The 17316-nt window shown below is 35.8% G+C and overlaps 1 protein-coding gene across 2 annotated transcripts in view; it reads left to right on the top strand.

Annotated features, from left to right (window-relative positions):
- KIAA2026 (KIAA2026 ortholog) overlaps nt 1–17316 on the top strand; it is an 85541-nt gene that overhangs the window by 4297 nt on the left and 63928 nt on the right. For both annotated transcript variants that reach the window (XM_003273833.4, XM_030810692.1), the window contains exon 2: nt 16164–16364. In XM_003273833.4, coding sequence (XP_003273881.2) covers nt 16164–16364 — 201 coding nt within the window. The remainder of the gene's footprint in view (nt 1–16163; nt 16365–17316) is intronic.

Here is a 17316-nt window from a genome sequence, read left to right as displayed (position 1 = left end):
AGGAACTTATTTTCAATGTGTGAAGAGACTTTAAAGCCGTTCCCTATACTGCTGAGCTTTCTAGTGAGCAATAAGTGAGGTACATTAGATAAAGAGGATACCACATTCTCATTAGAGAGCAGCCCAATAGCATTAGTACCCTGGACACAGCATATTACTTGAATCTCAGTTTCCTTATCTGTATAATGAGAGTGTTAGGGTAGAATAATTGTGCAAGTATTTAAGTATCTTCTAGAATTAGGCATTCATGTCCCTAAGATCAAAAGATAAGTTCCCTGCCCTTAAGTGGTTTGTAGTTGAGCAGGGAAACAGATACTTAAAAATAGAATAATTCTGTAATGCATATATGAACAAAGTACAAGAGGAATTTAAGGGAAGATGACATAAATCTGAAGCAGAAGGGGTGAATGTGGGGATGACAAGTGAGAAGAGGTAAGGAAGAGAAAGAGACTAGTCTATCATAGAGGTGTTTATATTTGAATTGATTCTTGAAGGACTTGAATATTACTACTGAACTTTTTGGGAAGGTTTAACTGGGGCATTCCAGAATGCTGAACTACAGTGAGTGCAAGGCGTGAGACAGCATAGTATTTCTGGAAACTACAAATAATTCTGTATGCTTCACTGTAGTTTCCAGAGTAGTCTCAGCACCTCAGGAAGTAGACAGGATGACCCACTGGGGTGAGAGAAGAAAATATTAGAACTTAAGTATGTTCTGTTATTATTTTACCTTTTGAAATATCTTTTTGTTTGCTTTTTGTGATGTTTAAAGCAGCAATGCATGTATATAATCTATAAATAATTTATAAATATTTATGATTTTTATATTATCTATATATATTTTCAAGGGGAGTAGGACTAAAATTCAGGTCTGCTCTTTCAGTTTCCAAAAGCTGATTAATTCTCAGAATGAATTCCAAATTGAGCTACTGGTGTGTATATTTTGTTTTTCACAGGTGATAACATATTTTGAAAGTCCCAACACAGATTTTTAAATTTTTAGTATCAAAAATACAGTTTTGACCATGCATTGCTATAGATACTATTTTCTTTGTTAGATAACTTATCTGTTCTCAAGAAAGTTATATTTTAGAAGGGATGTCATTCATCCATTTGAGGTAACTGTGAGAAATAGCAATTAACATTAGAAACAGAGAGAAGATCATCTAAGTGGAAAGGAATAGAAAATACTTAATAGGAAATTATGAAAAGAACTTTAGAAAACATCAAATATTAGTATGAATTTTTACCTCTTCCAAAACTGATTTTTAAATGATGATATTTTTGAAAACTTTAAGAATATTGCCATGTAGCCTAAGATGGCTTTTTCTAGTTTTGAAAGGCTGTCATTAAAAAAGATGCATCGCCAGTGACACTAATAGAGCTAAATTTAAATTTTCAATTTTGCCATTTAAGATAATATCTTGGTGAAAATAAGCTTATGTATATCTTTGTTAAAATTATTCTTGATTTCCATATTGTTACTGTTAAAAAATGGTACATGTATGGGATAAAAGGCTTTCTTAAAATATAGCTGAAGATTATTTGGTTTTGTAATTGCTTTTTAGTTGGCAGAATATTTTTTGGATTGGGGTAAGAGTACAGCATCCTTGGCCGAGTGTGGCAGCTCACGCCTGTAATCCCTGTACTTAGGGAGGCCGAGGCAGGTGGTTCACTTGAGGCCCAGAGTTTGAGACTAGCTTGGCCAACATGATGAAACCCCATCTTTACTTAAACAAACAAACAAACAAAATTAGCCAGGTGTGGTGGCACACATCTGTAATCCCAGCTACTTGGGAGGCTGAGGCACAAGAATAGCTCAAACCTGGAAGATGGAGATTGCAGTGAGCCGAGATGGTGCCGCTGCACTCCAGCCTGGGTGATAAGAGTGGGGAAAAAAAAAAAAAGCACAGCATCCTCATGAAGGCTCAGAAATTTGAAAATAGAGGTTTCCAAATACAAGTAGTAATCAAATTAAAAATGAATTTTTATTTTAATCTTTTCCTAAGTTAAATTTGAATTCGTACTGGCTTGCTTATCCTCAGTTAAGATCAAAACCTATAAAGTGGAAATTTTAACAGAATGTTTATTTCTCCTCAGTAAGTCTAACCCATCCTACCTACCACTGGATTCTGTAATTCTTTTTTTATATGAATCTTTACAAATTGGGGATCTTTGGTAATAGAATCTGGATTTGCCTCATGTTCAGAACCTATAGAATGTTAGAGCTTGATAGTCCATGTAGTTGTATTTATTATAGTAGCCATTCTTTAAAAAATAGTGTTATTTCAAGAAGGTTCAGAAAATGTTTTAAGTGCAGTAACAGAAGTATGAAAGAGTTCGATTAACAAGACATTTATTGAGCACCTGCTTTGTTCTAGGGTTTGGGGGGCAGTCCCCGCCCCCAACAGGTTTAAAAGATGGTAGGAAGAAACACATATACAGGCATAGTAAAAGGCAAAGTATGTTTAAACCATGAGTCTGAAACTTGTTCCGTTGTCAGAACACTTAGAAGTCATGGTACTATTTGCACAACATCCTGAAATATGTTTTTAATTATATCATGATTGTTTTGCTAGGACATCTAAAAGGTTTAAAACAAATAATGGGGGGTAACCTTTAATTGAAGAAATTCTATGTAGTATCTTAGTTTTTTCCTCCTACAAATTGGGAAAACATAATCCCTTTCAGATTTTAGGTGATAAATCTTGGTTTAGCTCATGAATGATCATGTTCCAAGGAGCATACTTTGAGGATGTATACTACTGTGATAAGCTATATTATAGTGTGCAGAGGAGGGATAACTATTGGGAGTGGGTAGCTGGGATTAAAAATATTTTATTAGATTTTATTCAAGAGATTATGGTTTTTGAGCTAGGTTTTGAAGAGTGGGTAGAATAATGATAGGTGAAGATGTGTAGTTCATTGAACAATTATTTGAACTATTATGTGCTAGATAATATGTAAAGCCCTGTAGATAGAATGACAAACATGACCTTGTCCCTTCAAGGTGATAGGTAAACAAACACATAATTAGAAGGTAGGTGTTTGGAGGCATAATTAAAAGTTAAAGTATGGAGGCAAGAGAGTACAGAGTAGGCTAGAGGAACAGTTTATACCCAGTGGTTAGAGTATAGGATGGTGAGGATATGTAGTGGCAGCTAAGTCTAGAAAGATAGTCTGGGGCCAATTATAAAGTACCGTGAATGCTTGCTAGGGAATTTAGAATCTAGGCATTGTAGATCCATCACAGGTTGCGACTAGGGGAGTAACGTGAAGATTTTACTAGTAGTATTTTAAGGTTTGAAGGCAGAAGTGAAAGGACAATGAGGGAAGAAAACCAATTAAAAGATTATTGAGTTAATTCCATCAAGAGATAATAAACAGTAGGTATAGAAAGGTGGATGGGGATACAAAAGAGGTAAATTCAACAGGTATCAGTGGTAAATGGCAAACTGTTGAATGTGGAGTGTGAAGGAGCAGATGATGTCCAAAATGAATAGGAGCATTTGAGCCCAGCTGATGGTGATGCCTAGGGGACCTGAGAGGAGGCATTCATTTGAAGATACCCAGCTGAGAATTATAAGAGTGCATGTGGAGTCCAGCATAGTGACAAGGGCTAGAGATGTTTAATTAGAGGGTAACTTGCTGAAGGATGATAAAGAAATAGAGTAAATGAAATTGCCCAGGACAGAGTCTAGTAAAAATACAAGGGAGCCAATGGCAGAACTTTGTGTGACGATTGAATGTCTTCAAACTGAAAAGAAAAAAGATTAGGGTTGTGATTAAAATATGTGTAATGTATATTAAAAGCTGAAATGCGTAATTTAGAAAAGGTAGTTAATGAAACTGAAAAGAATTTATTCTGGAATAAGTAAAAAGGTATTATTTGAAATATGCTGAATTTACAGACTATTATTTAAAAGGATTGTTCTTCCATTTGAAAATATTAATTTGAGAATGATTTAGAATTAAGACAATAAAAATGTCCTAACAGATTCTACTGTATTTTGCCTTATAGTTTGTTTCTCCTTGTATATGTGCCCTTGTATTTATTTTTATTTCCCAGAAGAACACTAGAGCAGGGAAGAAAAATCATATCTTGGAGAGAAAATGTCATCCCTTTCATAGTTTTATTTTAGCTTTCAGATCATCATTAGGCTATCTCTGTAAGATGAGAATTGCCCAGAACAAATAATAGCTATTTTCATTTTCCAGAAACTTGTATAATAATATGAATCTTAAAATTCATGTTAAGTTACCAGAAGTTTTTTTTTTTTAATTGGGAAAGGCTAATAAGCCCCAGTGGTGGTATCTGTCACCAAACCCTTTGTTATATCGTCTTCCACCTGAGACCTATGAATGTTCCAGAAATAAGCATGCATTACAATCAGAATATTAAGTATGTACACTTTGAAAAAAGATTCAGGAAAACCAAGAAAATGTTAATAGTTGTTATTGTTAACTAGAAAGATCCTAGTTTTCATTTTCTTCTTTTAACTTTTCTGTATGTCCTAGGTTTTCTACAATAAGCATATTACTTTTATATTAAAAATGTATTTTATTGAAAGGAAGTTAATATTTACAATTCTGAATAAACCGTATAAGTTAAAAATTGAACACAGACAGCATACCCTCCCTTAAGGGATGGACACAGTGTTCAAAAGCATAAAAGAAGGTAGCATGTGGTTAATGTGGTAAGACAAGTTCAGTTCATTATTTTTAGCATATATTTACAGTGCTTATTATTTGATAGGCACTATAAGGAGATTCAAAGATGGATATAGAAAGACACGAGTTGATAAACTTAAGTTGGTGTAGAGGTTATTCCAGGCAATAAGAATGGCATATCTAAAAGTGCAAAGGCAAAAAGAGCTACTGTGTGTAGCTAGGGAATGGCCGGTAGTTTAGTTTGGCTAGAGTGTAATTATATATAGAAAAGTAGTGACAGGTGTGACGGTGAGGGCCAGATTATGTAGCCAGATCACAGAGGGCCTAATATGCTGTGCTAATATTAGGGAGTTGTATGAAGGATTTTAAGCTAGGGAATTACAAGGGATACATAGATGAAATGAATTAGAGAAGGAGAGAACTAGACTCAATTTGATCTTTTCTCATCCTTTAATTTTCAGCTTTGCTTATTCTTGACTTCCAAGTTTAAAGAATTGCGTTTGACTTTGTTTCTTTTAGGTCTGGTGATTATATATATATATAAATGTATCGGAAAAATTAGTTTTATATACAGTAGAAATCCTAGAGCAGTGCTAGATATAAGAGAAATTTTGCCAAATTGAGATAATATGCTAGATTTACATCTCTAAATAATTTGTTAGACTTCGTTGTTTTGTTTCTTTGAATAATTTCAATCTTCTCTCTGTTCTCAGGGAAAAAAAATGTTAAATACAGAATTTTATCAATTTAAGTTAGTCTATCTATCAAGTTGTTTTTAGCAACTTTGCCAATAACCAAAAAAAGAATTATGGCAAATATAATTAATAAATTATAAACATACTGACAATATGCTTAATTTGACAGCTTAGTTTTTATAGACACAAATTCATATTTGTAACAGTTTAATACTTATAAGAACATAATCCTTAAAAAATACAACATTGCTAGTAGAAGGTATTTAAAAACTATTAAATATGATAGTATTTCAAGGTATTCCACAGACTACCGACAAGTATGAGAACCATTTATATTCGTAAGTTTATCTAAATCCTTGGTACAATTCTAGTACACTAGTGATTTCTACTACTTATTAATTCCAGGCTAGGGAATTTGATTGATAGTAATATTTAAGTCAAAGGCTCTTAATCATATCCAAGACTTATTTTAAAAGTTTCATGAGAAGAGTACATAAATTATAGGATAACTGAAATCTCTTAATTTTTTATTAACAATTTAAACCCTTTTTTATCTCAAATATACACATGTATTATTTACTTACACAAAAAAATTAAATGCAAAGTTTGAATTTGCTATGTAGTGCTTAATCATCATGCTTGGTTGCTTATGAACAAAAGCTGTAAGGATTGAGAGAAATGAGTCTTTTCTCCTGAGAGACAGACTGGAGAGAAAAGGATCGTAAAAGATTTCAAGGAGTAGGGTGCTTTACAAGGTTGATAAGGTACCACATAGATACCTATGGTGGTAGGATGGACAGTATTTGCAATATAGATTATTAAAATATGTGTATACATGTTATGGATATCTAAAGAAAATAGTTGAATTGTAACTAATATATGTAGACTTTTTAGCAATCCAGTGATTAGTGTTTATATTCGTAATAGTTTATTAATTTAAAATGTGTACATCTAGGGGCAATAATAGAACAGTACAAGAGAAAATCTCCCTCTTTCACCAGTCTCCAGGTCTCCTACTGTTAAGAGGCCAATCCTACTGTTAATAGTTTCTTTTATCGAGTTGAGTGTCCAATAGCCATCTCAAACTTTAACATGTTCAAAACAGAACTTTTGGTTTTTTTGTTTATTTTTACTAAGTTTAGTCTTAGAGATTTGACCATCCACCAAGTTGCTCTAGCCAAAAAAATAGCATTTTTCATTGATTCTTCCTACTTCTAAAGTATATTTTAAATCTTGCCTGTTTCTACTGTTACCACTTAAGTGTTCTTGACTGTCCTTTACAAAACGTATAGTATGTAACTTATAGTTTGAACTTATTTATTATGTATTGTGTTTGCTTACTTTTTGTGTATCTTCTTTACTATCCATGTAAGCTCAGAGCAGACAGGAATGTTGCCTGTGTTGTTGCCAAACCTACCCCACTACTTGTAAGTGCTTAGTTAATATTGAATGAAGGAATGAATGAATGGATGGATAGATCTGCCTGAAATTTGTTTTGGTGAAGAAGTGAGGTTGAAATCCAGCTTTATTTCTTTCTCAAATACCCAGCCAGTTGTCGCAACATCAACTTTCTCCATTATTTTGAATTACCATGTTTATGATATGTTATTGGTGTATTTGGATCTATTTTTCTTTATCATATGTCTCTGGTGTATTTGGATCTTTCTCTGGTGTGCTGTTGATCTAACTATTCATCTTCTGATATTAAACTTTATTACTGTGACTTTAGAATTTATTTTAATATATTTGGTAGAGTGAGTCCTCCGTCAAAAAAAAACAAACCATTTTTTCATGTATTTATTTTTCCATTAGATATGTGGCTTTTAAACAAGTATAGCAGAAGCAACATTTGCATCACCCACGTTTTGTTCACTTCGCATAAGAAATATGCAAGAAAACAATAGAAATCACTAGTTTGTGGGGAATAAGAATGATATTCTTCTCATTCATGAAGTGAAAGATGAAAAGTTGATAGCATTACTTATTTTCTGTGGACACTGTAATAGCCACTTGCCACATTCTTCTTTTTTTTTTTTGAGACGGAGTCTCGCTCTGTCACCCAGGCTGGAGTGCAGTGGCGCGATCTCGGCTCACTGCAAGCTCCGCCTCCTGGGTTCACGCCATTCTCCTGCCTCAGCCTCTCCGAGTAGCTGGGACTACGGGTGCCCGCCACCACGCCCGGCTAATTTTTTTGTATTTTTAGTAGAGACGAGGTTTCACCGTGGTCTGGATCTCCTGACCTCGTGATCTCCGCCACATTCTTCTAATTTTAATTATGTCCTTAGCTCTTGCCAAGTCCCTATATCTCTTTGTTAAGACCTGTTATTTCAGGTAGGCAGGCGCTAAGACTTGCTCTAGCTTTCCTGCCTTTCTTCCTTGTGCCATTGTCTGAATCTGAAAGTGTCCTAAATTTACAATCAGCTACTTTAAAGCCTCATCAATGCTTAGGAGATAAATAGAAGAGTTGGCCAGGGGCCGGAAGCCAAGTATTTACCAGTGTACTTTGCAGACTCATTACATTTTTAGCATCTTCTAGGGAACATTAGCATATTGAAACAGTATGAGAGTTAGTGACCTAGAGGGCTTCTGATCTGCCTGCATTGAGAACTCCTGAGAAGTAGGAATAGCTTTAGCAGTAGTAGTATGTTCAGCAGAGCAGCCCTAACTTACTAAAAATGCTTGTCAAACTTGTCAAGGTTGATAAGTCACTTTTCAAATACTATTTCTCTGTCAATAAAAACTTTGCATTTGCCTTTGTGCCTTTCCTAAATTCAGAAAAACAGAAGAAATATATTCTAAGCAAAACGATTTTATAAAAATTAGTTACATGGCTCGGGCATGGTAGCTCATGCCTGTAATCCCAACAGTTTGGGAGGCCGAGGTGGGCAGATAACCTGAGGTCGGGAGTTTGAGACCAGCCTGGCCAATGTGGTGAGAGACCCTGTGAAATCCTAACTCTACTAAACATACAAAAATTAGCCAGGCATAGTGGCATATGCTTGTAATCTTAGCTACTTGGGTGACTGAGGCACAAGAATTGCTTGAACCCAGGAGGCAAAGGTTGCAGTGAGCTGAGATTGTGCCATTGCACTCCAGTTTGGGTGACAGAGTAAGATGCTGTCTCAAAAACAACAACAAAAACAAGTTACGTGGTCTTCGGTTGTTCTTTGGGGCATTATGTCATTTACCTGTTGCTATTGCAGAAATGAATAATGGCTTTGGAAGGTTTTGTGTTCCTCTCCTCTGGAGAGGAAGGAATATATTTATTTTTATATATGTATTTATTTTTGTTGTTTAATGGCTTTACTTACCACTGAGGGCTCCTAAATCAGTATCTTGAACCCCCCGCCTTTAGTTTTAGTTTCATATTTTTGTCCATAGAACTTTTCCAGTTGGTTGTGCAATTGTTATCTCAAAATGTTAAAAACTGAGTATATTTCTAACCCAAATCTCCTTCCCAGTTTTCCTGTTTTTCTTTTTGACTTTTCATATTTTTGTTAGTGGTGTTATCATTGTTTCAGCCTGAATATATCAGTCATTTTTGATGTTTATACTTTTATTTCCATATGTACAAATTGTTAGCGTGTTCTTTGCTAAATCCCTGTTGCTCAGTAAATATTTTGATGAATATATTTGAATAATATGAATGAATATTTTTGTCTTTATTTAGTATTCTTTCTCCACTCTTTCCTATCTATCTAAAACTGTTCTTTCTGCAAAGTCCAATTCAAGTTCTTAACAAAAGAGTGACCAGATGGTATAGAAAGGTTGACTAAAATAAGAACTGGAAAATATCCTTTGCATTTCCTAACTAGGAGATCTTTGGGAAGAGGGATTTCAGTGGAGTAGCTCCAAGCAGATGCCACATTGTAGATTGAGATGTGAATGAAAGGTGAATTGGATCAGCAGTTTAGATGTTCCTCAGGGAAACTTGGACTTGTTTATATGCTAAAGCAACTAACAGATAGAGAAAGAGAGTTTGAAGACTCAGAAGATAATTAATGAAATACAGATTCTGAAGACCTGTATAGTGATTCATTTTTCATCAGAGGATTGGAGGCACATTTTTCACTGAAACATAAAGTAAGGATGGGCCTGGATTTAGATAATTTTGGTTTTTGAGAAGCAGGAAGTTAATGAAACTCTGACTTAAAAACTGCCATTTTCTCTGAAATAAGTTGTGGGCAAAGTCACCTGCGAGGTGATGGAATGAAGCTTTTGAATAGTGATAGCATTTGGGCCGGCGTGGTGGCTCACGCCTCTAATCCCAGCAATTTGGGAGGCCAAGGTGGGTGGATCGACTGAGGTCGAGAGTTCGAGACCAGCCTGGCCAACATGGAGAAACCCCGTTTCTATTGAAAATACTGAAAATTAGCCGGGCATGGTGGCATGTGCCTGTAATCCCAGCTACTCAGGAGGCTGAGGCAGGAGAATTGCTTGAACCAGGGAGGCGGAGGTTGCAGTGAGCTGAGATGGTACCGTCGCACTCCAGCCTGGGCAACAAGAGTGAAACTCCGTCTCAAAAGAAAAAAAAAATGAATAATGATAGCATTTGAAGTTGCTGTTATGGAGAAAGAGGGAGTTGACCACCTTCAAAGAAGTCATATTAGGTACAGTTGAGCCCAGCTGAGGTTATAGTTAGACAACAGACTACAGGGGGATTATTTTTTCCTACCCTGCTCAGTAGAAGTATAGGAGTGAAGGGGCTTTTGGCCGAGATGTAAGAGAGAGGCTACATGCCTGAGACGGAAGTTTAATTGGTCCAGGGAGATAAGAGAAGAGGTTAGTCATGTATTATGGGTCTCAACTGGTTATCTATGTGAATAGCTAAAAGAAGTTGAATTATTTACGGCAAATGAGAGTCAGACAAGGGACTGGAGGTCTGAAGGAAGACGAAAAAGAAATTCAGGGGGAATAAGGTAATGACTGGGAAAATAGAAGGTAAAAATCAAGTAGAAAGCTAAGTTTAATGGTCTTTGATAAATGCTTTTTTGTGGGTATGAAGACTTCTTCTTTTCCTGAAAACCTTTTTGTGTATCAGGTAGCTTATAGCTGCAGATAAGGGCAGTGGTCTCCAGACTTTCATGATCTGGCTTCTCAAGCAGCAAACCATTTTGAATGTGTACCTTCGATTATGCATATTTATTTATAAATCATATATGGATACTTTAGTATTATGTTTTATATATTATAAAACATAAGCTAAGCTAGATACTTAAAATGAGAGAGTAAATAAACATTTAAAAATTTTTTTAACATTATTGATGGTATAAAAAGTTGTTTTTGGTGAGGGCATTGTGATACTTCATTAGTTTTGAGAATCTTGGTTTCATACTTGGCTGTAGAGCTATTTGAAAGGCTTGTTTTAAGTTAGGTTTATTTTGATACTTGGTTTTAATGGCAGTTGTAGCACAGAGCTTGTAAAGATACGTAAATGTAGACAGAAGCTTAGATCGATGATGCTTATCTATCAAATATGCAAATTTTTTTGTCAAAATTCCCCAGTAAAATTTTCTGTCTTTCCTAATTTAATTAGTTGCTCTTGAAAACTATTACTAAGGTGTGCTGTGCTGTTAATCTCCATTTTCCCCTGTAAATGCATTTTCTACCCTTGTGCACTGTGCTGTATGCCCCAGAAGGCTGATTTATAAGGATCAAACTGGTATGCCTTGACCTCTGACTTCTGGTTGTATTCAGCCAACAGGAGGGACTGACAGGAGGACAGAGAGGACAGACATATTTATTCCTACAGCTTCCTTTTTGCTGGGTTGCAAGTTGTCAGTAACTGTGCTCCATCATTATGGCCTTCTCCTACAGTCATCGCTCTCTGGGTTCCAGTAGCTATTCACTCTCCTCCCCGCATTGGGCTTAGAGTGGTAAAATAGTTCTCTGCTGTGGCTAGCAGTGGAGTGCTTCACTGTCCTGTCTTATTTTCTCTCAACCTTGCCTGCACATTTGTAAATAGTCCCTTCATTAAATAAACATCACATCTTTTTATATATTATCTATTTCTTGCCAGGACCCTTAGGGCTAAAGTTGCATTTTAATATTTTTAAATGGATAGGTGAACTAAGTGATTGAAACTCTTCATTTAGTCTTTTTTTTTTTTTTTTTTTTTTAAACGGAGTCTCACTCAGTCACCCGGGCTGGAGTGCAGTGGTGAGATCTCGGCTCACTGCAGCCTCCGCCTCCCAGATTCCAGCGAGTCTCCTGCCTCAGCCTCCCGAGTAGCTGGGACTACAGACGCATGCCACCATGCCCAGCTAATTTTTTATTATTAGTAGAGATGGGGTTTCACCATGTTGGTCAGGCTGGTCTGAAACTCCTGACCTCATTTGATCCACCCGCCTTGGCCTCCCAAAGTGCTGGGATTACAGGCGGGAGCCACTGCGCCCGGCTTCATTTAGAATATTTTTAAGCAGATTAGATAACCCTGATAGAATTTTTATAGGTGACACATGTACATTGTTTTTGGTAGCAAAAGAAAATCACATAATGCAAAAGTGTTCAAACATCTATTTTTAGTAGGGGAGTAGGTGTCAGTTTGTATATTAACTATAAAGCTTAATACCATTTCACTTTCTTGTTAAGACTTATTGTAATAATTTTAAACAGAATCAAGCCTCTGAATTCTGAAATTTGGAATGTATTAACACAGAAAAGACTGTACATGCTTTGTGTTTAAAAAAAAAAGGGAGGGGGAGGAAAGAAAGTAAATGTAAAACTCATTAAGTAACCATAATTATTGGTTAGTGTTTGCTTATGGATGGCAGTATATTATTATTTTCAAACTATTGTCAGATTTCATGAAATGATTTCCCTAATAGACAGAAAAAAAGCTTGAATTTTTGCAATGGGAGAGCTATTTTAGTGTATTTATTTGGCCATTGATTATTTGACAATCCTATTTGAAAGGTAAAATTTGTTTATCTTATTTTATTCACTGATTAATGGAACTTAAGTAGATAGTAACATGTTTGATCAGGATTCTTCTACTATGGACAATACAGATGACTGGAATTTTTAAACCTTAGTTATGTGTGTGAATTTAAAATGGAAAATAAATAACTTGGCTTGTGTTCTTCCAAATACTTTCTATGCACATATAGATATATAGGGCACAATTTTAGGGCATGATGACAGTCATTAACAAAACAAAGTTCCTATCCTCCTGTAGCTTTCATTTTATTAGATAGATAATTACCAAATAAATAGTAATTATATAATGCAATGTAGTGATAAGTGACATGAAAAAGAAACTAGTATAAGAATAGAGAGTGATAGAGTATCATTTATTAAATAACTTAGGGAAGGTCTTTCAGATGTTGTGGCATTTGAACAGAGACTTGAATGAACTGATAGAGTGTAGCCATATGAGTATCTGGAGGAAGAGTGTCTTAAAGGAGAGAGATCAAGTGCAAAGATGCATGGAAGCAGATGTGTTGGTATGACTGAGAATAAAATGGAGAATTTTGTGGCTGGAATACAAAGAGCTAAGGTCAGAATGGCAGAAAATTAGGCCTGGAGAGGTAGGCGAAGGCCATATCATGCTAGGTCTTGGAGGTCATAAGAACTTTAGATTATTCTAACTGAAAGACTTTGGAGGAGACAAAGCAAGGTAATGGCATCTGATTTGCTTTTCTTTTTTTTTTTTGAGACAGAGTTTCTCTGTCGCCCAGGCTGGAATGCAAAGGCATGATCTTGGCTCACTGCAACCTCTGCCTCCTAGGTTCAAATGATTCTCCTGCCTCAGCCTCCTGAGTAGCTTGGACTACTGGTGCACATGCCATCAGGCCCAGCTAATTTTTGTATTTTTAGTAGAGATGGGGTTTTACCATATTGGCCAAGCTGGTCTGGAACTCCTGACCTCAGGTGATCCACCCGCCTTGGCCTCCCGATGTGCTGGGATTACAGGCGTGAGCCACCGCACGTGGCCCTGGTTTGGTTTTTAAAAGGATTACCTGGGTTGCTATATGAATAGACTCCAGGAATATCAGAGCAGAAGCCAGGAGGCCTGTCACAAAGCAACTGCAGTAGTCTAGATGAGAGTTTGAACTCACGCGTGTACAGACACACTACTAGATGCATGTACAGATACACTACTAGATGTATGTGTACATATCATATGAAAACTAATACACATATGGCATCTAGTAGTGTGTCTGTACATGCATGATATATATATATAATATACACAAAAAAACACACGTGCACATATATAATTCTTTTTGGGTTAAAAAATATATTTTGTTCAGAAACTTCTTTTTTACATTTAGCAGTGTAATATGGACATCTTTAACAGTGAATATATATACATATACTTGATTCCTTTTAATGGATGTATGCTATTCCATGTTGTAGTGTTCAGTACATTATTTAATCTGTCTCATATTGAAAAACATTTATGTTTCCAGTGTTTTTAAAAAATAACAGGCAATATTCTGAGTGTTCTTGGTCGTAGTTGTTGAATTACATCTGTAGGATAAATTCTGAGAAGCATGATGGGTCAAAGGATATGTTCATGTTAAACTTTAATGATTATTACTAAATTGACTGCTAGAAAGACTGCCAGTTTACACTTCTACTAATGTTGTTTAAGAATTTTTCCTTCCTTACATCCTTTCCAACACTGAGTAATATTAGTCTTTTTTATCTTTACATGTTGGTGAGAGAGAAACAGCACCATGGTTGGTTGGATTTTCTTTTAATTATGAGTAATAAATATCAAAGCTTATAAATTTTAATTTCTGATGAGTAATAAAGGATATTACTTTCTCTTTGGTCTTTGTTCTGAGAAAATACTGATTTAGAAAGTTTATACCTTCATCTTATCTACTTATAAAACTGAAATTAAAGAGTAAAATACAGTTTTTGACCTTATATAGCAATTTAGCCACATAACTTGCCGTTTTTCTCAGTTTTCCTTATCCCCAGTCTTCTGTGTACTTAGTGAATTTTTATCCTCAATGCTTTACGTACCTGCTGTGACCTCTGAGATGTCATTATTTTTCAATGCAATATTGTCCATTAATGTTCTCTTTCATCAGTATTGAAGTAGTTAAAATTACATAGCTAATTAATTCACCTACTAAAAATATTATACTAAAATAAAGTACACCCATTCAGTATCTGTTGTTGCCAGTTAGCTATCTTCCCTGGGTCTACAATTCCTTACTCCCGGCCCAATTAGCTGTCATACAGATGTATGCCATTGTATACTGAAGGATCACAGCCTAAAATGGTATGCTAGATTAGCCCAAATTCTTCAGTATTTTTAGAAAACCAATTTAACATTCATGCCCTAATTAAAGCTGAATTAGTTATAGTGTTATCTCCTTATAACAGAGAAAACACATAATGGTGCTACAGTTTGGTAGAATCCTACACTCATACTGTTCATGGGACCTAGATGGCACTGAGGGTAAGGTTGTTACAAAGTTATTCTAATTTAGTGTAATAAATCACTCTGGACATAGTCCGAGGAGGACAGGACTTCAATTATTATATTTTATGTCATAAAGATTTATGTTTGGCTGGGTGGGGTGGCTCATGCCTGTAATCCCAGCACTTTGGGAGGCCAAGGTGGGCTGATCACTTGAGACCAGGCGTTCAAGACCAGCCTGGGCAACATGGTGAAACCCTGTCTCTACAAAATTACAAAAGTTAGCCAGGTGTGGTGGCACATGCCTGTGGTCCCAGCTACTGAGGAGGCTGAGGTGGGAGGATCACCTGAGCCCAGGGAGGTTGAAGCTGCAGGATCATGCCACTGCACCCCAGCCTGGGTGACAGAGTCTCTGTCTCAAAAAAAAAAATAAAAGATTTACATTTTAATGAACCTTTAGCCTATTTTATGTTAAAGCCTGTAGGAAAGCAGGGAAATATAACTATAGGGTCAACTTTTAATTTATATAATTTTTTTTTTTTTTTTTGAGGTAGGATCTCTGTCACCCAGGCTGGAGTGGAGTGGTACGATCTCAGCTCACTGCAGCCTCAACCTCCCAAGCATCAGTCCTCCCACCTTAGCCTCCGAAGTATTAATATATTAATAATTGGGTCTACAGGCGCTCACCACCATGCCTGACTAATTTTTGTTTTTTTTTTTTCTTTTTTTAAATGAGAAAGAGTTTCTTGTTGCCCAGGCTGGAGTGCAATGGCGCGATCTCTGCTGGCCACAACCTCTGCCTCCTCCTGGTTCAAGTGATTCTCCTGCCTCAGCCTGCCGAGTAGCTGGAATTACAGGCATGTGCCACCACGCCCAGCTAATTTTGTATTTTTGGTAGAGCCAGGGCTTCTCCATGTTGGTCAGGCTGGTCTCAAACTCCCAACCTCAGATGATCCGCCCGCCTCAGCCTCCCAAATTGCTGAGATTGCAGCCATGAGCCACCGCACCCGGCTGTTTATAATTTTTTCAAAGTGTTTATGTATCATTTTACATTTTCTTTTTCCAAATGTTTCTGTATTATTGTATATTTTCTCATACCAATAATAGATAGTATGAAATATATTGTAAACAATAAACTTTGTTTTCTATTAAAGAGATAGTGCTTTAGTCAATATTTTAAATGCCTCAGTCTCAGATTTTTTTTTTAATGTAGGGAAGGGACTATCACTCTGATTTTATGACACAAGGAGTATGAGAAATTGTGAAGGGAGGATAAAAATTTAGAACAAAGCTAAGTAAGTAAGGTTTAAATACTTTTATGTATTTAGCAAAAGGGATTCTTAAGTTGCTGGCTAAGGGGGTTTATTGCTTATCCAGAAGATTTGACCTTGTGAATTGACTTATTCTTCTCCAAGGCACTTGAGAGAAAAGACAACGATAGCAGTTACATCTAGAGGCTATTATGGATTGGAGGATGAGAAGGGAACTGCATGTACCTCAACAAGGCGTCGGTCAACACCGCGAAGTTTGGCAGGCTTGACAAGTGGAGTTTTTGAATCTATAATGGTTCAAGTTTTGAGACAGGAAGAACAGCTGAGAGCAAAAGAAGAAAAAAGGTAAACGTTAAAAAAAAATTTCATAATTTTAGCTGCATAATTTTTATGTGCCCATTATCAGATTTCTGGGCCCATTTTAGTAGTGTTCCAAAATGCATTATTACAAAAGTATGAATTCATAATGAAATATCACAATAAAATTTGTTTAAAATATAATTTTAAAATTTAAAACCGCTTATCTTGAAGCTGTACAAAAATAATTTCTACAGAATATTTCAGAGTGCTTTCTAGATTTCTAGTAGTAGTCATTCTCAAGTGAATTATAAGTTTTAAATTAGAGGAATTTTCTATAGGGTTGTAGTTTTAGAACAGAATCACAGACCTTTAAAATCAGGAGAAACTCCAGAGATTATGTAGTTCAAGCATGACATAAGTTCACCTCTGCCTGTTCCTCCATTGGAATTAATATCCTGGATAACTGCTTACTCTGGGCTCATCAGGAAAAAGTGTTGTGCACAATTAATGGTAGCTTCTAGGGTCTAGGAGCATAAGAGTGAAGGCATTTGTATAACTTTTTAATTCATAAAAAGAGAACCAGGGCCCAGAGAGGTAAGTGACACTGATGTTTCTATACTGGCAAACAAAAAAAAGACTAGTTATTTTTATAGTACTAAGTCAAATTGCAAACTATGTTAGGAGTGATTACTAATGTTATAAGGACTTGTTAATGCTGGTCAGAGGCAATTTATAATATTTTGTTGCTCTTCGAATAATAATAAATGTAACTTGCTTTGAAATTTGTAGGATTAAAACTCAGCCTTGAGACTTTCTACCACATACTTTTTCCAGCAGTAATTAATTTGGAAATCTGCTGTATTTTTTTTTTCCTTGCGCAGAGCTTTGCAGAACCACTCCTACTATAGGAAAGGAGGGCTTATGGAAAGGGGTAAAGATTAACTTGACAGTAGTGTACTGTTGATTGGAATGGGGAGAATTGAAGAAAAGGAAGGCT

This window comes from Nomascus leucogenys, chromosome 1a, assembly GCF_006542625.1.
Source record: "Nomascus leucogenys isolate Asia chromosome 1a, Asia_NLE_v1, whole genome shotgun sequence".
Classification (NCBI taxonomy): Eukaryota; Metazoa; Chordata; class Mammalia; order Primates; family Hylobatidae; genus Nomascus; species Nomascus leucogenys.
Note: the sequence above shows the minus strand (reverse complement) of the source record. Positions and strands in the feature narration are given on the sequence as shown.